Here is a 25,677-nt window from a genome sequence, read left to right on the forward strand (position 1 = left end):
GCTGGTGCTTTGGTTTTGAAATCTCCACATGAATTAATGTGAGGGTTGTGTGATTGATCACAAGGTAAGTTGTAAGATATCAGCAGGATGGCATAGAGCCCAAACACACACACACACATTGGTCAGCTGTGTGTCACTGCAGTCTATCAATCCACTTAGCCAATTTCAACACATCTGTGGATATTTATTACACTCCAGCGACTCGATGCAGCTCCGCCCCGCACACGGATTTCACAAACATGTGCACCGTGGTCCCTTGGGAACTCCTCTCTCGGTCCCCAGAGGTCCAGGACTCAGAGGAGCAGAGAGTCCTGTCACATTGTGACCAACTCATTGGCCCCAAGCTGTCTAAAAGACACACTCTCACATGTACATACACACACTCTGACGGACTTGCAGTTTGTAGAGAGCGCTGTGTTGCCATGGTGACGGAGAGTTATATCACCGCAGTTACCCGAAGAAAAAAAAAACGGGGCAACGGGAATGTTGTTTATTCTCGAAGACGTCCGTATGCACCACTCTGCCTCCCGCCGCTGTAAGAAAATGCAAAGTGCCAGATATTTTTTCCCGTTTTTTTTGCAGTCGGCTTGTGTGTCTGCTCTGCTGGATCCTGCTGAGAGGCTGCAGCAATCAGTCTCTACACTTAGAGGATCATTCCAGCTGAGGCCCTAGAGATGTGCAGCGCTACTGAGGCCAAACAAGGAGGTCCAGTCCCAATTTAGCCCCACAAAGTACACAAGCACACACACACTTATAGACGTGTTATACCCGACAACGGCAACAATGACAAGCATCCCATTGAGGGGACTGGGGAAAGGATCACAGCATGGGGTCACCCGTGGGCGAGAGGAGCAACACTCAGCTACGCACATGCACAAGCAGAGACTAACAACCACATAAGCGCACACTATAGAAGCATACGCGCACAGCGGGCGTGCCCTGCGGGCAGCGCTGGCATTTGGTTTGGCTTTTGCACAATGAGAGCACAGTGAAGACCAGTAGCGGGCTCTCTGCCACACTGAGCATCTCAGTGGTCAGTCTCGCACACAGAGGCAGGGTGTTCATTTGGAACGAGAGAGCAGGGGGAAGGATGAGGTACAGAGTGAGCAAGAGAGACAGAGATGAGCAATGTGCATGCGTGCCTGTTTGCGTTTCCACGATGGCACGGGGAGAGACAATGGCAGCTGATGGCCAGTATTTGTGCTGCCAAACCCAATAGGCAGAAAACTGTAATTGCCTGCCTAATCTGGGCTGTGGAGAGGCCAGGTGTAATGATGGCAACTCCGTGAATACAGCTCTCCTGCACTCGCTAATGGTTGCTTGCTGCTCCCTTCCCTTTTCGCCCCTTTGTCGGTTCACCATTCTACTGTTTGGTTTCAAGGAAACATTCGGGAAAGTGGAGAAAATGTGCTGTGGAAAGAAATATGTCAGCTCTTGACACCTGGCTGCCTCGATCGAGACATTGTGTGAATACCAATCAGCGAATGTGAGTGAAATGAGTGTCTGCTGTCATTGTCTCTGCGGGGATCATTTTTGCGGCTCGTTTGGTGCCAAACAGAAATGTCAAGCCTGTGAATGACCAGTGTTCATTATCCCATGCTAATGTCACCAACATGTTTAAATATGACTTACCTGAAAAGTTATACATAAATGTTGAACAAGCCGATGGCTTACAATGGCTGAAAAGGCATATTCATCTGTCAAAATACAGTGATTAATCAGTACAGTATTTCCTATACACAGTAGAATTGGTTCAGAGCTGCTATAATCAATATGTTCATATTAACAATCAATCAAAGTACTACATATGTGTTTTAGCGCGTTTCAGCTCATTGTTTTGGTTTTGCTGCCCAAATCTTTACTGTTATGGTACACTCTCATCGCTCTTTGCATTGTTAGCAGCAGGCAGCTGTTTCAGTGGAAAGGCTTTGATAAACCCCTCTGCCCAGAATTTGCAGACCGACAAATTTAGTGACTAGCAGTGAAAGGGGAATGAATTTTGGACTGACATTCGTCAGATGGCCTGAAACACAGATCCAAATGTTCTTTCTCTGCTGGATGTGGAAATATGCCATTGTTTGTTTGCCATATTAACTTACAAGGTGTTGTGTTTACAGCTTGTTTTCACTTGCCTCCAAGTAGCCAATCGGTTATTCCAGGTTTTAAATTACAAAAAATTATAATTCAATACCTTTTCCAATTTTGGGATTTTCACATTCTTTGTGCAAAACCTTTGGTCATTAACGAGCCAAATGCACAGTTGGTTTTTACATTATTACGTGAGGATGACATTTGGCACGTTGAGCTTTTCGTGGTTTCTACCGGTTTGACTCATCTACAATTCACACAATGTACTATTGTTCCAGCTTTTTGAGCAAACTAGTACATGTTGACAAAGGACAAAGTCAATTGCCGACAGTTGTAGACTTGAGATGGCAGCGAGGCTGTTACCTCTCACCCAGACAGAAATGGAGTCAAAAGAAATAAAGCTGGACTCTGCTTCATTTTCTGGAGATTACTAGCGATTTCATCACTATGAAACTTCATTGTGACTTGACTTCATTCCAGCTGCAGCATTGTTTGGGCAGAATGACAGCGATTCCAAAACCATCAGGGAAGCGTGACACGGTTTCATCATTGCTGAGAAGATTTTCACTCCTCGACTCGATGGCTGTAAACTATTTTTGGGAGCAGCGCTGCAAAATAGTCTTGGAGTCTGGTTTGGACTCGCACAAAATACATGAACACACACACACACACACTCAGACACACTCACACACAGCACAGCACTCCAGGAGCCCGTGCAATTTGCCAGGTTTGCTAATTATACAAATTTACTTGGCCAGCATGCTTGATGAGGAACCAGACTGCATGATCCAACCTGGTAGTTTTCCTGCTTTCCAAACTTAGAACACACACACAGACACACACACAAGGAAACCTGCAAATGTGTCCAGCAATTCGGCAATTTGCACTTCTTTTATTATTCATTGATCACTTCCAGCCAAGGCTCTTAGTGTCGGTTAAACAAAGGCAAGATATTTATTGGGGCATATTTTGTTACATGGCCAGCAATAATGCTATATCACCGATGGGAGTGCTCTGTTGTAAATGCTCGGGAATATACGACGCTGTGCTGAGGAGGCGGGGCAGAAAAGTAAAACGCTGCGGCGAGCGATGGTGAAAAGGATTATGAATGTTGTAATGGCTGTGGTGGAATCCATCCTGAAAATAGTATTGTGATGAGAATGTGATGGGATGATGAACATTATAATGAAAATGTGACAAGGATGATGATAATATTGTAACGCTGACGTTGATGATGATGGTATCTTCAAAGGGTAATGCGTTTCTTAGACAGATGTAGAGTAGATAGAATGTGATTATAGTGAGATTATTAGGTGGATTACGTTATAGCTTCTTATTGAGTGATTTATAGCCCGTTTTCACTGCAAACAGGCGGCACGGGAACTATTTTTAAAGAAAGCTTATTTCCATTTTGACCGGAGGAACCGTGGACTTAATTTAGCTCCTCTGCCATAGCTTCTGGTGGCAAAGCAGTGCCTGCTGTGAGACCGGTCCAGGAACTATCGGGTCAGAGTTTGCGGTGCTGAACGTCGCTGATTGGTCGGACATAAAACTCAAGTCTGCTCCAGCTTCATTCACACACAGTAAGCAAGTGCTCGGTGCCACTTGGATCGATACTAGGGCGAGGGTCGTTTATTGTACGATTTATCGACGTTAAAGACAAAGTTGGGTTGCCAGGTTTCCAACAAAGAGCAAGATAAAGGGAGAGAGTGTGCGAATGAGAGAGATGAAGCGGCGACAAGGGAAGATAGCATCATAGAAGTAAAACAGGAGACACAGCTAGACCGGCCCTGTTCAGAGGTAGGATAGGATGATTAACATGCTATATGTCTTTGGTTTAATCCGTAGTCCGTAGAAGAGATTGCGGAAGTCATTGGGTTGGACCAAGATTACGGATTAGAGCAAAACACCCTGGGAAAAAAATGCACTGTTCAATTTGTAGATTTTGAGCTCATCTCATACTATAAATCTACTCCGTAGCATTTTTGGACAAGCTTTGGGGTTTGTTCATATATCATTCATTGCCTGATTTATAGAACATTTTATCTCTAAAAACACTGCGAAGATAGATTTTGTTTTGGCTGTTGACAGTATTTTCTGATTTAGGAAGTAATAAAAACCGTTGACTCAAAAATGGAGACAAGGATTTTGAACCCGGCTTTCTCCAATGTTCACATTTCTGTCCTGGAAATGTACGCTAATTAGCTAATATTTAATAAAATAATGCCTCATTTGGATTTTCACACTTTAATACAAAAATGTATTGCCTTAATGTCAGTAATTGCTGGGGAAGTTTCACCCAATTTACCCGGGCTGTCCAAAGACCGGTAACATGCTAATTAGTTTTACTTCTTTGAAATTGATCCCTCACATGAAGCCCCTTTGGTGTCTCATGGATACAGTCCAATGACTCAGCTCTACTGTTATTCCTTGTGTGTCAATTATCGGACTCATTTGTTCACAGTTCTTCACATGCAGTGGAAAAGCAAACGGGGACGCTCGCACTTTAAGATCCTCGTTTCAAACCTGAGTGTAGTTCCCGTGGCCTCCTTGTTGTTGATCTTTTCCTTTGACCGTCGGGGTCACAACGTGCATTTGCTTGTCAGCTCCTCATTGCATTGTCCATTGTTTGCCATTGCTTGATTGCATTTAACTTCCTCACTGCTGCCCTCCATGATGGTTCTACTGAAGGTATACATGCTCAGATCGTCCAGTCCCAGCCGTTTAGCCATTGCTGCTGCTAATATCCGCATGGTCCTTCCATTCGAGCTGTGTATGTGGCTGAGACTCAGCTTCATTGCCATTGCAACCTGGATGCTCATTCGCTCCCCCCCCCTCCCCCCCATACCTTCCACGCCACTCTTCCCCCCCCAGTCGCCATTTCCTCTTACCCCGCCTGCTGACTTTCTAGAGCCCCATATCAGTCCCTCCTCTGTTTTTCTCTTTCTTAGTTCCCCCCAACCTGACAGTCCCTCGGGGCAAGTCCCCCCTGGTGGCCCGCGAGGGTGACACAGTGGAGCTGGAGTGCCTTGTTTCAGGAAAGCCCAAGCCCATCATCCTGTGGTCGCGGGCCGATAAGGAGGTGCCCATGCCGGACGGCAGCATGCAGATGGAGAGCTACGATGGTGTGCTGCGTATTGTTAATGTGTCCAGGGAGATGACGGGCTCGTACCGCTGCCAGACCAGCCAGTTTAACGGGTTCAACGTGAAGCCCCGGGAGGCCGTGGTGGAGCTGATCGTACAATGTAAGTAGACAGACTGTGGGTATTTTTGTCTTATGTGGTTATATTTTGTGTGTATACGCATGTTGCAGCGTCGTGGCAGTGATATAGTAAGCGTTGATCTAAGTGTGGTGCGTCAACTGTCTTATGTGGTGTATTTTTGTACGTACGCAGTGTAATTAGTCTTTGTGTTCTGGTCCAGTGTGACTCAAATTTAACATTTCTTTCCTTCCACGCCCATCCAATTTACCTTCTGAAGGCTTTAGAATTAGTCCGGTCCCCCGGTGCTCTGTCAGGTCTGACAGGAATCAGCTCTGACTCCACCTCTTACACTAAGGGGAGAACTTTATCTGAGTGTGAACTGTGCAGAACTTGTATTATCAGAGGCACAAAGCTAGTTACTGATGGCCACACTTATTATAGTGTGTGTGTGTGTGTGTGTGAATACAGCAGAGAAGACCCTAAGACTGTGTGCCATGTCCCCGGGCCTGAGACCCCCCCCCCCCTCCACTGCCGCTCATTGTGAAACCCCTTCCCTTCCTTAAGATGTCACATTCAAAGATGGCTGTTAACGGCTAATTAGCGAGCGGCTAATTTATTCCCGCTAGTATTCATTTATGGAGATTTAAATGGGATATTTCGAATGAACGTCAGGGATTCAAAGCGTTTTCACTCATTCAAGGGCTGGGGATGTTCCTCTCCAACGGAAAAAAAGGAAAGAAAGAAAGAACGGAAGATGGATAGGAAGTAAATTAAAGCAATCCATGTAGGGTGCTATCATTCTCTGCCAAGTGATTATAGGAAATAGAAAAACGGAGTGTCACAGCCACAGTCCCATTGTTTTCCTCATGGCCTACTTAGTTAATCCAAACAGTCTTCCATCTCAACTAACCCAGAAGGAACCTGTGCACCACTATGTCACTCCTAAACTACTCTGATATCAATGGCAATTAACATGCTCTATGCTGATTGCCATGTTTTAAATGTCCTCCCCTATTGGACCGAACATAAGACTGCGTAAAAAATATTCAACAACTTTTTAAAGTCTGAGTAATAACAAGGAATAATGGCTGAACTTCACACACCAACTACCAATATTTTGATTGAAGAGGAACAAGAACTGCCCCCGTTCTGTTCTTTTTTTTCCAACAAGGATTAGTGCATAATTCTGCCCTCGTTTTTTTTTTCAAGAGTTTTTATTGCACTCTTTGCTTTTGGTGTTCACATTTAAGCTGAGCTGCTTTGAAGAAGACTGTTTTATTTTGGGCTGAATTGATTACGATCATGCAGTGACGACAGCCCATATCAAAAGGTTAGTGGCTTTGCTGCGCACCACTGCCGACACCAGAGAGTAAGCAGAGGCTTCGGACTCTAAGATGCCCTTCAGTGATTAGCAACACTCGGTGGAGACAAATTGTTGATTGCAAAATTACAAGAAGACCGGTGTTCACGACTTTTATTATTTCAAACACACGCTATTTGTTCACGCCGCATCCTGATGTTGAACATTTCTCCTTGTCCTTCTTTTAAACAACAGTCACATTAAAAACAATCTGTACATAAGTCGATGTAAAAAAAAAAAACAACAACGCTGCCTCAGTTGTTTAAAAAGAGTGAAAGAATGGATGAAGATGCTTTCCCCTCTGATCCCTCTCAGCAGAGAGAGCAGCTTACTGCCACAAGCAGCAAAAGGTCACCGTGATCTTGGCTACCGCTTGGAAAGCAGCAGGGACAAGTACTGGATTCTGTGTGCCTCAGAGCAAATAAGCACAAACTGTCCAATTATTTAGTAATTACGACACTATATGTTTCTTTCTGTTTTTCCTCCTGCATTCGAAGCGACATCGCAGGCTACCGCTTCATCTACAAATCAGTGAGAAACACAAAAAAAAGATGAAACAACCCGAAATAAAAGAACTTCTTCAGATTTAGAGTACAAAAAACTATTCGAGAAATAAAAAAAAGCAATATGTTATTATTCTATGATGAAGTGAATTCATTGTTTATGGGTTTTTAAGACTTGATGGTAAGAGACATGAAATAAGAAAATCCAGCAACCAGAGCGCCAGAGCAGCTTGCATCTGTTTGTTCCCTTTCCTGTTTTGTCTTTTAACGTCCGGTTATAGCAAATACAAGTCAAACTTGTAACAGTCTTATTGTACGTTTCTCAATGTCGGGAACAAACGTCCACATTTTTTAGGTCATATGCTCAGACACAGTAATGTTCTGGGTTAAGTAGCTCACGACTAGCTTTACTAGCTTACTGTGGGTTGCAGTAGTTGGTTGTATGGTGACGTTTTTTTCTACATATCAGGATGACCGTGCAGGTTATTAAAATATTAACATTATTTGCATTCTTCACAAGCAATAGTCAAACCAGTTTTCAGTTTTTCAATCTGACTGAATATATATGTTACTGATAATATAGATTAGAACAAGTAGCTTGTTACACAATGATAAACACATGTCGTGTAAAAATGGACTGTGTCTAATTGTGTAACCGAATAAGTTTCCTCTGTTTTAGATGAGGAAATATTGTATCAGCAGACAAAACACAAACACCAACACATTTTGACTCACTATGTCCATCACTATTATAACGGAAACCAGAGCAGCTGATCCCGGCGCTGTGTCGGGAGGAGAACTGATCTGATTAGTGATGCTATGCAAATAGCAGTTTGTCAGACTGCTGAAGAAGAAAGTATCTTATTTTCTTTGAGCTCTGGCAGACCTTCACGCTGCACGTTATACTATTAAAGTGGTCAGATGTTTCATAAAATGGAGGCGCATTACATTTTCACTTCCAGTGTAGAAAGGAAGTTAAAAGACAAAAAAACAGGATATAGTCAAGAGCAAAACTATTTTCTTCTTGTTTACATGTCACTTCTCCTTCAAAGTGTTCTGAAGGAGAACGAATGCTGCGGCTTTCCTTCGGCTAATACGCACTTCATAAAAGACAGACGCTGTGCTCTAGTACAGACGTCGCAAACAAGTACAGCAACTAAGAATCTGTTAGCACAGTGATCATACACGTGTATTCAGTGCTTGTTGAACACAAACAAATGTTGGCAAACAACAAAACAGATTAATAATGGAAGATTGGAGATGTGACTGAGCCTTTGTGCAACTGGGGATACTCAGTAACATCCAGTGGACATCTGGGGTTAAAGATAAGGTGTAGAGGAGGAAGGAAGTGAAGATGTCCCGTACAAAGTCCTCCTCAGTCTGAAAAGAACATCTCAAATTAGATCAAGAGTATTCATAAAGAAGACAAGACAGATATGATGTTACAAATAGGAATAGCAAGAAGAAGTGAAAGAAATGTAGAACTACGCAGTATATTGAATGTCAAACTACCCCTTTGTCTGGTATAACAGATTGTTTTAAAGATGGAGAGGAGGAAAAGGACCTTCAGACTATAAATCCAGGTGGCCTACCCACTGAATGTACAATGACTACTAAGAATATTCATTGCATACCTTTATGGCCCAGTTCAATCCAAAATGATATAGTGAAAGCTTAAAAACAAACCTTTTATTCTCACGGGGTCTCTGGTCATGTATATATGTATATACTGTAGGTATACTGTATATATACATTTGATGCAAACTGTAACCATTTTTAATCACCTGAAACCCTCCAAAATACAACATTACACACCACGGCCTTGAGGAACACCATGCAGGGATTTTGCGTCTAAAACTTTTGACATTAAGAGATTTATGTAAGAATTGCATTGTTTACGATTTGCAAGTTTGTAGTTGTAAAAGTTTCATGAAGCTGTGATTATTACACATCAACGGTCTCACTGCAATGAAATGGATGACTGTTTAGGGACCCCAGAATGCTGCTTGTGAACAGCACCCAAAGAACTCATTTGTATTCATATATCTTGAGGTGAGATGTCAAGAGACCCCTTTTGAAAATGGCCGCACCAGTTTTTCCCTCTAGTAATTTCTTAATAACTTTGGAGCGTTATTAAGCTCCCTTCCTGACAAGCTAGCGTGATATGGTACCAATGGATGCCATATGCTGTCTATTTACAAATGATACCAATATCTTCCCTCCAGCTTTAGAAGCGAGCTCGCTGCAGCCTCTTAATGATCCGGCAATCCGCAGGTCTCAAGAGGGTTTAACTGTAGTTTCGAGAAGCAAAGGCGTAACTCTCACAAAGGTCCACAACCTTTGAATGATCCCGTCATCGAGTGGAGGTCAATATCACGGGCGCTCTCCGGCAAGATGTTTCTTGTCGGATGTTTACAACCAACCAGGGAAGGTAATCTCCGAACACACACTGCTGCTGCTCCCCCCCCCCCCCCCCCCCATGTCTCAGTGACAGTGGACAGGGGTCACACACAGGGATGACTGTTTCCAGTGACACAGAGATGAAGAGGACAACCCTCAGAGGAAGAGGAGTGTTTAAAACACTCAACGTTTGCTACGTTTTACGCCTCGCATCCAAACTACTCCAGCATTTTGGAAGTATTTTTAAAACCCTGTTGCGAAGTTAAATGCTACATTTTATAATGCTACTAGAGCCTAGATGCACAGTAGGCAAGCTATTATTTGAGCACTTTGCAACTATGGAGCGCTGGTTTGGGGTGAAATAAACATGGCGGACCGTCCTTTTGTTATCTATGCTTCTTTTGTTCTGCATGAAAACCTTTTTGTAACTGCGTTTGAATTGTTTTTGTTTTGTTTAACTAAATCCGTCTCTGTTTGAGTGACAGTGCTTGTGTGGGAAAGATATCTTCAGATACTCTTCTTCCTCTGTAGTATTTTAGAGTAGACGATCTGCTTCCTGTTCACACCGGCACGCGTGTGTACAGTGTACGTGAACGTTCATCTGATTTGCGTTTTTCAGGCGTCTTAGTATTGACGGCGATTACTTTGAAACGCTGCTAAAACGCTTAAGTGCACATAGATTTTCTGTTTTAAAACAAAAGCGTATTATTGTGGATGTAGCCTGAGACTCCATGATGCTTACCGTTAGATCTATTCTCAGGCATACGTTGCACCAGCAGATTAAAACACACACACACACAAAGTGAAGCAAATCCATTCACTCCCAATAATTCTGCCTCTTCTTCAACACAATTTATTCTGAGAATGCAATTATTTCTCATCATGTAATATTTTAATAAAGCGCCTCTCTTGCTCGACATCTGTTCGCCATCTTCAAAGCAAGAATGCACAATGAAGAAAGTTATCAGGCCTTTGGTATTGATAAATCAATCATTCTGCCAAGTGTTCTCTTCAGAGACAGTGCTGCTCCCTTATTAATAGTTGGCATCAAAGCGCAAGTTTAAAAAGCAACAATTCGTACTGGAGGTGTCGGATTGCTTTGACACAATTGGAGTGTATCGGGGAAAAAAATGTGTCCACCGCGCGTAAACATCAACGGTTGACTCTGTTGCGTCTGCCAAATACACAAACCTTTATTAACACAATCCGGCCTGCTTTTGTTGTTTTGCTCAGTACGCCTGTCGGTATGCCCCCCTCCCTTCTTCCTCTTGGCCTGTCTCATGGTGTGTAAGCACAAGCCAATCCCTCTGAGATGCTTTTCTCGCCTGCATTTCCAGGTCCCAGCGTGAGCCACCCGCCTTTGGTGGTGAGCCATGCGCAAAGCCGCGTTTAGTAACTTGATCAAGGGACCGAGGTACAGTCCTCTGAAGCAAAGAGCATTAGAGGCGTGAAAGAACGACTCTGGCAAGTCAACAGCTTTGATATGTAAAAAAAACCTGCATCTGTTGGCTGGCAGAGGCGACACCAGGAGGAGAGGTAGAGGGGAATGGAAGACGTCTGCCTTTAGAGTCGTCACTCTAATAGAATTGCAAACGCCAAATCCCAAGCTGTGACACCCTAATGTTCTTAGTCAGAGTGAGTTGGCATGGTCCAGGGGCTTGAGAGAGGGAGTGAAGAAAGAGAGAGGAATCGAGGGAGAAAGGAGGTGTAGAGTGGTCTAGTGAGTGTCCTAGATACCACTTTCTGTCAGAGTCAGAGTTATCAAGCTCTACTTCAGCCCAGATGCACAGGTTTCTTTCATCCAGGCTTCCCTTCTGTTCCTCCTCGCGTCGTCCATGACACCTGCCTGATGCAACCGCGCGATTGTCCCCCCTGAGCGAGCGACTCGCTATCTGACATACATCAAAAAGACACACCAGGATAAAGAGCTACTGTCTGGGCAAAAGTAATGAGCGGAATTACACGATTATTGTTTTTAATTAATTTTCCTTTCTGCATCAAGAAGGCCTGCAATGCCGGCCCCCGAGGCCCACTCTAAAGTGAATCACATTAGAGTGATTCACATTAGCCCAACGCCGGCAAATTAATCGTTTGCATTACAGCGGGGCTCACACTCCGCATTTGAGGATGAAATTTTTAATAACCTTTTTTTATGGAACAATATTGAATTGATCACCCGCAGCAAATCCACACCAGAAAAGGTCAGCGCGTATGCAGGTTGTAAACAGGCGCCTGCACACGGCTGAGACAGAATAATTCATAACTTGGTCAATGACTGAGCTAAACCTATTAGCGGCTCACCAGGCCTCTCCTCGCGCTGAAGAGTCTACATTGATTATCAGTAATTGTATATTTAAGTTCATAAATTATCCCTAAGTTTTAATAACAATATGGTAATGCCGATGGTGCTTAAGTTCATTGTTTGATTGCAGCGACTGTAGCGTGAGGGAAGGAGGTCTTACATTATTCAACACAGGGATTCATTATAAATCAGTTGAATCAGGGTTATCATTTCATATTCTGTATATATCAGTTTGACTTCCTATTGAATGTTATTTCCTCTATCAAGACTTGATATTGTAGCATGTAGTTCTACAAAGGTTATTGTCCCACAAGAAGGCTTTCATACGAAAAACGTGACATGTTTCTAAATGGAGCGCAGGTCTGTCACATGTTAATCCAGCATTTGACAGTAGTAAGTTGGATGTATCAAGGAGCACCGATATAGTAAAGTAACTAAGTACATTAACTCAAATGTTCCCATTTCCCCGTTGACTCCTTAAAACAAGCAGTCTTAATTAATGTTTTCACGATACTGGAACTTCCAACTTTGAAACAATGCCTTGAAAAATATCAACATTCTTAGAGAACATAATACCACGAGGGCATAAAATCTTACATCCTTATTAAAAGATAAACAACCGCAAGTTATGTTGGTCCACTTTGAGAGCAGAATTAAGAAGCTAGAACACAATGTAATCATAGACACACAGTTGTGTAGCTATGAACGGTGATGACACGGCAAAAAAAGGCACACCAACATACAAGGAAATCTGATCAAACGCAGTTAAATCATAGGCAATGTATGAAAAAATGCTCAGTACTTTTTCATTTGTTAAGTATTTTATTTTTATTTACACTGGAGCCATACAAAAATAGGCTTTACGAAGTGGTTATTTCTAGACGACTTACTTATGGAAGACATTCTACCGTTAGAGATATGAAAGGACAAATCGCCCAGCTCTACTTCAACTACATCCTGGAGATAATAGATCTGTAGATGTATTTGATTTGTAATGCAGGACTTTTACATGGACTATTTTGATACTGTTGAATTGGTGCTTTTATGTAAATCAAAGGTGTGACTATGAGCCATGAGGGAAAACGCTGTGTTGCTCTCAGGAGAAAAGGGATGAAAGACAAACCAAACCACATGTAATCATATAGGAACACAGTCCCACAAACAGACTTCATGTGCACATTCAGACTCTCCAGTACGATCCACTCTCGCGGGTTTTCCCACAGGAGTGGCGTGTCCTTCTCTTGATGCACTCACCCGAAGCACATGGAAGACAGATCGAACCAATTCTGACTGAAGGTGAAGTTTATTGAAAAGCAGTCAAGCGGTATTTCAGAACTGCAGGTGCACACATGCACACAAATTCACCTCAGCCTTGCACACATGCTCGAAAACACACATGCGTACATCCCCCCCCACGTATATCTGTGTCTTTGTTCTGTCCGCCTCCCTGTTGATACATGGGGCCGTGGGGAAAAGGCCTCCGTGCTCCTGAATGTTGTTTTTCTCAACATTACTGTCAAAGTATCCACCGATGACTGATGATGGATTACATCTCAGCCAGTGCACAGGGCTTTCCCTGTGACTTACAGCAACTTCGAGCCCTCGCCGCCCTCGCCGCTACACTTAGCATGGCGAGGCGCTGCTCGGGGAATATCACGCAGGACCTTTTCGCTCCCGTCTCCTCGTGTTCGCTGGGCAGCTGTTTCACAGGAGAAACACAGGGGGAGATGAGGCGTGTGCCCTTGTTTTAAAGGATGTTTTGGTTACATAACCGATTTTATTTTTTTCATTTGCTGCAGACCCAAACCGTGTCTTCATTTTTCTTTCTGTGTCAATGGAAATGCACTTACTGCAATGTGTTGTAGTGCCACTCAGGGAGGCTGTGGAGCTGGGCTGTGATTCAACGCCGCACACAGACCTACAATTTTAATGTGATAAGTAGAGATTCAGACCCCTCTTTTGGAGTCAGAAATAAGCCATAGGGTTTGGGTAAAAGCCCAGGCAAGGCTCATTTGAAGGAGGAACTGATTGCTGCTCCATTCAGCGGAGATGAAAGCCGCTTTACTCTCCACCTTGCTAACAGCGTCAGGTGAGGGAGGCCAACTGTGTTTGCAAACTTTTTTTGTCCATTTCCTTTTCAGTCCAAACCTTTTTGGAATATTTGCGTTTACTTTTTCTGTCATCCCGTGTGTTATGATTCATTATTTATCACATTCCAGACAGTCATTATCCGATCTAATGATTGGTCATTAATCATAGTCGCTGCTGTGGGAATTCCAGATTTGTGTGTGTGTGCTAAAAAGCATCGAGGGCGAGAAAGTAAAATCCCACTTTGGATTGTAGATGTGTTGGTGTGTTATTTTGCATACAGTATAATGTTTTACAGCCCACATTTCCCAGTGCATCTCTCTCTGGCCGGGAGGACCTGCCCTGCTCTACGGCCTGGGCTGAGTGCACTCAGTGATGCGCTACAGAAAAAAAAACAAGATCCAAGTTACCACTCGAAAGCTACTCGAAAACAGCAAAAACAAGTCGATTGAGCTTGTGAGTAGTGTTGCCCCAGTGAAGCAATTTCCCCACATGTTAATAAACTTGTGATAACATCGATGTTGCGATCACGTCGGCCATCTTGCAAGAAAAGATAGTTGTGAATATCTGTAGAGCGCATACTTTAATCTTTAACATCGGATGGCTGTGTGTCTGGCCTCTCCGGTCGAGCTTTCGCTGTGGGTACGTAGTTTTAGCGGCGCAGAGAGAAGCTTCAGTAGCAGCTATGCCCGATGGAATCCAGGGGTCGGGCCCTACTCCGCCTCCGATTGGCTGACCCTGATATTTTCACCTGAAACAATCTCACTCCTCATGCCTAAACCTAACCAATCCAATCCAACCACATTGCGCATAACAATGAGATTAATCGCAATTAATCGCAAAAAAATCATGCGATTAATCGCGATTAAAAATGTTAATCATTGCCCAGCACTAGTTTTTTTATAGAAAAGTGAGTACAAAACAAGTGCGTGTGTGTGTGTGTGTGTGTTTCTGTCTATCTTATGTGTGATCTGGTTAGTGGGTGAACATAAACCAAAATAAATATCAACAAAGGAGGGCGAGAGAGTAGGAGGGAAGAGGAGGAAAAAGAAACAAAAAAAAGTGTATATGTACAAAATAAAGAAAGAAAGAAAAAAGATCGAAATTGTATCGTAAGAACAGAATAATAACAACAACAATTCAAGTAGAAGTAATTGTAAATTGGCCTCAATATTCTGACGCATACAAATGTCAGGTATGGCTAGAAGGCAGAGAAGGGCAGGTCATGCCTTCACTCTAGCATGATTTGTAATTAAGCGTATGGAGTCGCTAGCCCACTTGTGACATTAAAGCATCTTGTACATTTAAAAAAAATGGCTGAATAAAGTTGTAAATAATGCCATTAATAGTATTATCAAGTTACACAATGTAAATCTTAATAAACTTGCATTATCCTATCAAGTTCGGAAGGCTCAGTAATTAGATTATATTACCGTGTGTGAATAATGTCGGGAATTATGTTGCAGATTACAGTTTCAATCAGGTAATCAGTGATCTGTAACATATTACATTTTTAAAAAGTACCATCCCCGGCCCTGGCTAGAGCCCGCCTCTCCTTTTAATGAGTCAGGGAATATGCAAATTTCAGGCAATTAAGGGGCTTTGTGTCATTCTGTCTCTTCCCCTCAGCATTCACTGTTGTTTTTCAAACCCCGCCGTGACTTTTGTCAAGCATCTGTATGGGCATATCAAGAGCAAAGATGCTTAAGATGGGGAAATTATTCATAACCATTTCGGTGCTGGCGCACACAAGCACTTGCTAATGTTTTGTCCTCACAAACACACACGTCATGTTGCCGTGCACATCATCTTAACACACATTTAACGTGAGCCTAAATATAGAATCATGCATATTGTACCTTGCAGAGGAAGGGTCCGGGTTGCTTCGAGGTCATATTCAGCCCCTCACTTTTCTCTGTGTTCGCCTGGTTGAATAATTCACCACCCGGTTGTATGTGTGTGGGAAGAGGTGACGCCTGTCAGATACTCAAATAAGTTATTAATTTTCCATTTTGAGAGCTTGAGGTGCACTTCATCATCCTGTTACCAATTTTCCATGAAGCGTGACTGATTTCATTCAGAACATTGTTCTAGTTTTCATGCAAAATTGATCTCCCCCTGCACCCATTGCAGCTCCCCCGACGATTGTTTTCACTTGCCGTTGTTCATTTATTGCTGAGGCATATTGACTTTGCAGTGGTGATTGTTTAGAGTTTCAATCTCACCTTTTTCCTCCTCTGGCTCACCGCTCCCATTCATGTCAAAATAGTAGACTGTCCTTGAAAATATTTCTCTTCCTTTCTGTGTCGGTGCATGATTCGTTGGTTGTCGTTGGAAAAAGCTCCTGTTTTCTCTCCAGTGATGTGGTTCTTAGGTCTTCGGCGAGCTTCGAGAACATTGCTCAGAGCCGTTTTCCCCTTTTTCACACTTTTAACATGTCCTTGTATTGTTTGTTTTTCTACATCTCATACCTAACTATTCCGACTGTCTTTTCTGTCTTCCAGATATTTTTTTCTCTCTAAATATCTCTGGAAGTCAGAGACAACCTATCTGACCAGGAGGGCCCTCACCCGAATAGCTTCTGTTCTGTCTTTACCCTTTCTTCATATTTCCACTGTACTAACTTCCACTGTCCTTTTCAGTCCCTGTGAAATGTTGGCTGAACTCATCTGAGTCCTTCTGTCTCTCACTCAGACCCTCCGACGGTGGAGCCGGTTTACATGGAGATGCGTCAGGGCCTCGGGAGGCCTGTGGTGATGACCTGCAGGGTGCTGCGAGCCCACCCGTCCCGCGTGCTGCGATTCGAGTGGCTCCTATCAAACCGGCTGCTCCACGCCGGAGCCTTTGACGCCCAAAGAGACGAGACGGAGTACACCATCCGCAGCCTGAATCGAGACGGCTGGGGGGAGTACACCTGCAATGTCATCAACGAGGCGGGAGCAGGAAAATGCACCTTCCAGGTTACAGGTAAAGAATGCTTGATTTAAACAATGAGCCCCTGATTCCAGACAAAGGGAGACAAAAGCAGCTGATTTTACCCACAGGCGTTGTCTGGTCTAGGTGTTGTTCGTGCTTAAAACCAAGATGGCGACGGCCAAAATGCCTAACTTGAGGTTTCACCACGGCAGTCCCCAAACCAATGGGTGACGTCATGGCGACTTCATCCGCTTCTTATATACAGCCTATGTGACACTTTCTTGCATTACTTACGTTTTTAATTTTGGAAAACTTCAAACTCTTTAAATGCAAAGTATAGCTCTTACTGCAGCACCACGTACACCGTGGAACATGTGGCGAAATCCAAAGTTACCGAGTTAGTTTGTGCCTAGTCACAGTTGCTAAGCTGCAATAGCACAGCTGCTGTTCAATGATTTATTGTTACATGATCATACACATGCCAATATTACAGTAACTCCGTCAGTATGCCCTCCAGTTGGTAATTCAATTGTTCATCTTGAACTTTTTGGACAGCTGAAATTGTCTCCTCAAACATAGAACAATCCTTGTCACGCTGTGTTTTAGTGGCACAGATGTCTCTGCGCGTGATAGACAAAGAATTTAAGAGAAGAGTGAAAGAAAAGATGATAATAGATTTTCAATTTGAACAGGACATGTCAATCATGTCGGCTCGCTGTCTTTCCCACGCAAGTAAACCTGTTCTTTCAGATAATACGCGCTTACTTCCTGCTATTTTTCATTAGATTGCCTGTTGTTGTTTTTGCTTTCATCAAGATCTCTAAGTGTCCATCTCCTAGTTGTGTTGTTATGACAGGACCAAATTAGTTTGGCCACGTTGAGTGACCGCAGGAACTCCAGCCAAGCTTTCAATCTCCCAGACCTCCCATTAGAGACGGGAGCCGCAGGGTCACAGGAGGAGTATTTGTCACTTTGATCCTCTGCCATTTAGGTTGCTCTCCTCTTTGGTACTGTTTCTCTCCATCTATTGCCGTTTTCTAATCATACCTTTCCTGCTGCATTTTCTATCTCTTCTCTCGCTGTTTCCTTCTCTCTTTGTCCCCTCCCTTTCCTCCCCCACTGCGTGTCATAAATCAGTCCTCCCTGGTGAAACAGGTAGAGAGGTGAGACAGAAGCAGATAGTCCCCTCCAGCCAGTTGTTTTTCTCAACAGGGCTGGGGTTTCGCCTGTTATTGCTCATGTCCCCTCCCTCCCAGTTCTTACCTGCAATACCCTTCCTTCCCTTTCATCCCTCCATCCCTCCTTCCCTTTCTCCCCCACCACCGCTCCATTCTTCCCGCCCAATGCTCCAGATTCTCACCATCTGGACTCAGTGGTTGCCAAAGGTATGGAGGCTCTTGTAGTAACCCCCTGAGTGCGGGAGCATGGTGCAGAAAATCCACTTTTGTTCCTCCCATCATCCATGAAATCTGGCGGGCCCCATTCCCTTAACTCAAGCTCTTATTCTTAAAGATTTGTTTTTAAAATGTCATCCTGAAATTCAATAGCCACAAAATGAGATCAACACTATTCCGTCGTGTGGCTGGAATAAATAATCTACCGGAGAGAACGTCGGCTCCTCGCTAAGACTTGTGAGCCCATCTCAAGATGAAGCTCATTAAATATTTGTTATGGCTCATGCAGTTCGGTAGTATCTTGGGTTGCTCACTTTACCGAGTGAAGACAGGTACACCTCAGTGGATGCTCCCTCGCCGCTCTCTGCCTGACTTCCTATTGCGCCGTGTTGATGTGTAATCAACACATCAGTCAGGGAGCTTTGGCCTGAGGCTGCAGCGGCTTGATTTTACATCACCGATCCAGTCAACACACTATGCACTACGCACACACTGCCTTGCCGGCGGAAACATGCAAACTCACCAGACGCGAGGCCATTCTTTGGCTTATGTAAACGTTGTCGCCTCAAAACGTGTATTGTGCCAGGGGAGAGTGTGTGCATGTGCATGGATGCCCACGCGCCAAGTCATTGGGACATCTGTGGAAACAGCGAGTCGGCTGTAATAGCCAAGTTGGCCATTAAATTGTGCCAGGGGAGAGACCCCTCAGAGGGCTGTAATGTGTACCACTGAGCTTTGGCTCAGGCTCTCTGTCATGGGAACCCTGACTTTTTAGCAAATGCTGAAATCCTGCTCTTCTGAAGAGTTAGATGTGGAAGATAAAGAAAAGACGTATTTCACCGTTGAGACTTCACGCTGCTTTTCTTTGACTCTGACTTCATTCCAGTCCGATGCAGCTGATGATTTATGCACTAGTCTGCATTTACTGTACATCTGGCCCTCCGGCTGCAAATGTGTACTGATGAAGCAGTAATGGGGTAAAACCCAGGTCACAGAATACACAGACCTAAAGATGTAAAGTTATATTCTATCAATTTAGTACTGAGCTTCATAAAGTCGAGGGACTTGCAAGAGACGGGATTCTTTCAAAATGGAAGCGGCAGAGACTGAGATACTTTGAAGCCCAAAGTATGAGCTACACTCTTAAAACCTTGGGTCCTACATCTCCCACAATGCAACTCAAAAGTATCCTTCACTAGACCCGCTCTATCTTCTAACACTTCTTTCAAACTTCCGGTACATACCGCAGGTTTTCAAGTCCAAGCTGTGGCTTGTTTTTAGATTTTAGAAAGCTCCCTCGAGAGCAACCTAACGGTTCTCACAGGCTGAGCTGTGGCGGTTCCAAGCGGTGGCAGCCATCACCCCCAAAAATACCTTGCCGCCCCATTTTTGGATAATCTAATTAGAAATGTATATTCGTGAAAAGTTGTTGCTTCGGGGATAGAGCAAAACTCTGATGTCCGAGTGCAATTGAATGCAACAAGAGCACCCCTAGACTCCACAGTTTGGTACCAGGAGTCGCGAGAGGACTTTGGTAACACACCAATCAACCGCCGCTAGCTGTCCGTGCCGTGCAGTCGGCAACAACACCGGTAGCTTTCTGTGCAGTCTCTCCTGGTCGCACACAACAACTGCTGATGGATTTTTTTTTTTTTCCTGCTAAATGTGTGTGTAGGGTTGCCAACTCCCACTAGTAGAAAATACAGAATGGGCCCAGTTGGACAGCAGTGGCCGGTTGTTATGTTGAAGCGTGTTTTGTTTAGGAGGCCTAATAGTAACTCCTGTTTGATTGTGTGAGGGACGGATTAAACCTGACTAAACACAAACATCCACTGGTGTCTGCAGCTGCCAACATATCTGAAACTGCTCATTTGCAGACAAACATCCAAATTTTAGATCAGTCATCAGTGCATCATACGTAAGCACCCAGGCACAAAAATCACTTGCCCCAAGCCCCAAACAAAAGCACAAGTCAAGAATGAAGTTACAGTTCATTCGAAGCTTACTACCTTAGAGTGTCAAATGTAATACATTCATTTAGATTTATTATAAAATGAATAGAATGTTACAAAGACCAATAAAAACACATATAATTACTGAATATGTTCTGGCTACATTTAAAGCGAGTTAGGCCACTCCTTAAGGTCTCCATACCTCCCTCTTCCCACCCCTGAATATTTCTCTAGATCGACCGCTGAAGCTGAGTAGCACCAGCCATGACGAGTAATCTGATCTTCATGTGTATGAAGTGTCCCTTTAAGGCGGTGCATTTCTCTAATCAGTTCAAAACCAAAATGTATAATGAAACAAATTCTGCATAGCGAGTCTACACTTCTCCCTCCTTTCATTGAACAGTCTCCCAAACAGTGTATCCTGCAGTTTTGCTGGAAAATCACAAAGAAAGGTTTCCTAATTTTTCCCACATTTAAGTCCTCTTTTTGGCAGTCTGTCATGAATTACAAGAGAAGAACAAGTCAATTCTCAGGGACAATGTTCAGAGAGACATTGTTTGCATATTGCGAGTTTGCTGGTGAAATGAATTCAGATTGTCCTCTGTGATGTGCTCATCTGGTCCCAGTTTCCCTTTTTATTGTAGCCATTGTTCCTAATGATGCAGAAATCACATTGTGGAACATGGCGCCCAAAGTTGGCTGCAATGAGTTATCTGCATATGTTTTAGAATTTAATTGATTGTACTGTGACTAACACACACACACACACTATCTTGTTTCTGTTCTACTTTCGTCTATTTGATTATTTGATCCATCATCTGTTAAGAGTAATGATTTTGTCATCTTGATTTATTTGTTGGATGTTTGTTTGGCTCTTTGAGGTGTGTTTTAAATAGGCCTCTTGAGCTTTTTATGAGCTAGTACGATCTGACCTTTTTTAGCGTGTGGATATCATTTTTCATATCTTCAAGCAAAGGAAAAAAACTGAATTGATTTTACCTTCAAACCTGCAAGTTTTTCCATCTCAGGGGTGTATAAACCTTATCAGTGTTGGTCTCCGATGAACAATTGGGAGTTCAAGACATGGTTTTTATTAACTCCGCTATTTGCCTTTATAGTCTGTGCCACGTTCACCTGAGTTGAACTTCACCCCAGCTGTAGATGGCGGATGATGTTGAATACTTTCCGCGGCTCACAGAGACACACGGACATTGATAGAACGGACGGAATCTGTTCGGCCATCGTACTCCCTTTTTCTTCCTATTTTTATTTTCGGACCTATTTTTTTTTCTTTTATATCGACACCACAAGCTTAGTCATCAGAGCAGGTCTCCCATTGACATTCACCAAGAAGGACTGAATCAGAAGTCACAGTGGGTCACGACGAACAAAATGTAATCCCAGTGAATGTGATCAACCAATAGAAATCTCTCTGGCTGTGTTTCTTGTTCAAGTGGATTAGGAGAGGAGGGAGGAAGTTGAGGAAGAATAAGCTGAATAGTCAGGGGGGAAGTGACTCATTTCAAGTTCAATGCCATTTCCCTTAAAAAAAAAAAGAATAGCAACAGAGAGATTTCATTTTCTATCCCAGAAGGACACAACCAGGCAATTACCACCAAGTCTTTTAATGTCTCTAATGTCTTTTCCCTATAGTCCGTTAGCTATTCATGCGGTGGTGTTGGGTTGGTCTCGGCCAGCTGTTCATCCATATGTAAGTGTCATTTCTGCCACAAAAGCCTACATCACACATCAGCCCCGCACCATATAGCACCGCTTAGCATATGGTGGTGTTTTCATGGAGAGGAAGGCACGTTCATAAACCCTTAAAAAACGGAAAGGAAGTCTGCAAACAAGGTCAACGTCTTGCCTGAAGAGTTTTTTACTGAGCTGTTATGAATCATTGCATTGGTCTGCTGTTATGAACAGGATTTAAAAATAAAATCAATTAAGCCGTCCGTACTTAGTGTTTGATGTCTCCCACCCAGGGTTATCGGTTTCAAGTGGTGTAAGATGGTTAGGTAATGTGCTTCACCACCAGTAATGTATTATTAATGATTGACGGCCTTCGTTTCATTAGATTGTATGTTTTGAGTAAAAAGCCACAATTTGTTTAAGTTTGTGACAATGTCTCTGCTATTCTTGCAACTGTGCTCCGAGAACATTACTTTTAAAAGGTGTTTCCTCAAAATAAGATCGCCAATTGATGTTATAGATTAGTACAAAACCCTTTGGCTAAATGACTAAAGGGAATGAATGCAATCCTTTCAGTCATGTGTTCCTAAAGCAGAGTCCGCCTGGGAATCTTTAAAGACATGTGACGAAAACATACAATATGAGTCAGTTTAATTAACCTTTTGTGCCTTTGCTCCGCTGAGCAGCCTTTCACTGTCAGCCTTATTATACAGAATAAACTGCATGAAGAACACTGACAGCACTTGCCTGGCTGGCTTATGTAACGTATACTGTACAGTGTGCTGTAAACACAGCTGGCTCTATACAGTGAAACGCTGCCAAGTGGAGAGCAGTCAGTAATTATCCTCGCTTTTTATTGTTGGAAAATGTGTTTTTCTAGCGGCATTTCAGCGAGCCATGTAGAGATAGTTTGTTTTCTAGCATCTATAGCTACAAAACAGAACGCTTCAACCTTGCAGTAGACGTCTCAGCCTTGAGAGATACATTTCTTACCTCAACATAAAAACATTAAAAAAAAATACACGACAGCAGTAATTTCTCTCTAAATGATTTCATCCTGCTGATGAATGAGTGTTCCTTTCCCTCAGATTATGATATTGTATTTTTAACAGCTTTATCCGTGTAAAGGCAAAGTGATCTGCCCAATGAATCATTAAACTGATTTATTTTCTAAAATGCAAGAACAAAATGCCCTCGGACTTGATTTTGACTTATTGTTATGAGAATTGATCAAACCAGTCAGAGCCTGACCGAAACTCTTACAAAGGCCCCTCGCTGCTTTTGATTTGTATAAATGTGAATGATTAAATATGAAGTGCGTGCGTTTACTGCTTTATTTACAAGGCACTCAAAGAAATGATGAAATATGCCAGTGTGTTGTGGATTATGTTTTCTCCTACTTAACTATTCAGCATGTTTGCCCCATATCGTTTTCCTCGTCGTGGTGTAGAATTCATCTCAAGAAGATGCATACTCTCGCCATTCTGCTTGAACATTTAAGGCTGGCGTTATTCTGTATTGGTCCTACTGTCCATACATCCCGTTTGTTTGTCCGTATCTCAATACTGTGACTTTGCTGCCCTGTTGTGGCTCTCAGCCACAAGCTCATTCATTCCTATTGAAGACATTTCCTAAAACGTCTGGGCACTGCAGTTGTTTTTTTGCAAATGTTACTCAAACGGCACTATTTAGGATGTGTTGGGAAAATATATATAGCTGTTGATTAATACACTTCTGGTGAGTATTTCATGACAGCAGGGTGGGGTTTGTTGAAGGGACTCAAAACAAACAATGCATTGTAATGCATTCATTGTAATGCAGTGTCTCATTGATGTGTTTTTGAGCAACAATGGAGGTCTATGGCACAGGAGTAAATGCTGACAAGGCTATAGCTATACAGATAGTTGGGTCAATTAATTGTTGGTTTTGGTCTTTTCATGGGATTTAGTTTGTTTCAGAAAAATAGAGAATATCACCAGAAAGAGGCTCAGAGACCTCTCTGAGTTTGCGAGCTTAATAACTAGCTTGCTGACTCGGCTAACTCAGTCACTAACAGCACAAAATGTCCACTCAGTTTATTCAAAGGGCACATTTGCACCATTGATGCCTGTTCCAAATGTCTGTTTGCAAACCTCGCCTTTGCTATGGAAATGCCGATGCTGCAGCACAACTGCCACGATAAAATGTGCTTCCTCCAGTTTGTCCAGCTCTGCTCTTAAATTTCAGCACTGTCAAGACGGTTTGCTATTAGTCAACGGCACAAATTTCAGAATTCTCTACAAGAAGCATTTGTAGGGATTTACTTTGCTCTTACAAGCAAATCCACTAATTGCGGCGATGGCCTCTTATCATTCATATAATGTCTGCAGAAAACATCCGTTATTTTGCAATATTAAGATCCAGCTCCAGATTAAGAGCCACCAGCCTACTGTGTTACCGTGCGGGGAACTGGAACCAGACAGATAATCCTTTGAACCTTCACAAACTCCCGAGTCACAGTTTATTTCCTCCCCCGAGTGTCATAAGTCAAATTTAAAATCAAAGAAAACAAAATGGCTCAAGGATCTGTTCACACAAAGGAGTCTACAGAAAGATCCCCAGGAGACCACTAACATGTTTAGGGAAATAATGCTATTATAATTCATCAATGACATAAACTAACTTGACAGGTTTATGCAATTGCCTGACATACATCAACTACTTGCTGCATCTCCACTCGGGTACATCAAATCCCAGTCCTGCTTTTGTTTGAGCGAACAATGGCTGCTCCACTGTCTTATCCCTGGCTATTAAAAATCATCTGCCTTGGGTATTGTCATCCTTCGATAAACAAGCCCAAACAGCAGAGGGGCAAACACAACAACCTGACATTGAGGTGAATTACTATTCTTTGCCTGGAAGGTCATCCTGTAAGCTTGTTTCTAGATCTTGATTAAAGTACAATGTTCTGCCAGCTCCGATACTTCAGCTGTCAGAAAATCAGCTTGCAGGCTGTGACTGGAAAGCCGAAAATCTTGAAAGATGTATTCAGTCCGTGCCACCATGGCTGTCGCAAAATAAATCCTCCCAGATTCCAACCAAGCAAGCCGTGCTATTGAAAGAAAAGCATCTTGAGGATCTCTGTGGTCGTCTGCTTCCAACTGTATGAAATGATTTTGACTGAGGAGGTCATTTGGGTGTAATGTTGAACGGGATGGACACGTTGCTACATTTATGAGACATTCTACAATCTGGTACACGCGTTGATTCAACGCCATGAAAGACCTCTACAGTGTGTCACGTAACATGAGATGAAACTTTAATGATCCTTTGGGGGAAATTGGGTCACAGCAGCAACGAGGAATATCGTATACTGTAGAGTGAATGCAAATAGAACAAACAGAACATAGTGCAGATGAAAGATACTGTACATCTTTGTCATGCTAATTCAGATGTTCTTTTTTGGCTTTAAAGAAGTGTCACTGGGTTAACAAATGAAACATTTACAAGTTTACATTTTTACATGAGAATAAGCATAAAATAAAGCCTGCAGTGTGCAAAAGAAACCACTGCAGCGGGGCAGGGTATGCCTGTTCAGTAACGATACAAATAAAGGCAAACGTCTGCACGTGCATGTAGACACACAACTGTAGAGATATCTCAGCCTCGGCTGTTTTTTTTATATACATATTTCTGTAACAAGTACCTTTACGGAAGGGCAATACTTCTACTACTTGTACTATAATTTCAACAGCCCTTTAATTCAGTTCTGGGATGTTTATAGGTAGACATGAATTGCA

The 25,677-nt window shown here is 43.0% G+C and overlaps 1 protein-coding gene across 1 annotated transcript in view; it reads left to right on the top strand.

The window, feature by feature from the left end:
- Window positions 1–25,677, top strand: part of LOC306710996 (MAM domain-containing glycosylphosphatidylinositol anchor protein 2) — a gene marked incomplete at its 3' end in the record, with an annotated part of 152,364 nt that overhangs the window by 99,793 nt on the left and 26,894 nt on the right. The window contains exons 9-10 of the mRNA XM_079179762.1: window positions 5,013–5,333; window positions 16,639–16,911. Coding sequence (XP_079035888.1) covers window positions 5,013–5,333; window positions 16,639–16,911 — 594 coding nt within the window. The remainder of the gene's footprint in view (window positions 1–5,012; window positions 5,334–16,638; window positions 16,912–25,677) is intronic.

This window comes from Pholis gunnellus (genome assembly GCF_910591455.1).
Source record: "Pholis gunnellus genome assembly, chromosome: 19".
Lineage (NCBI taxonomy): Eukaryota > Metazoa > Chordata > Actinopteri > Perciformes > Pholidae > Pholis > Pholis gunnellus.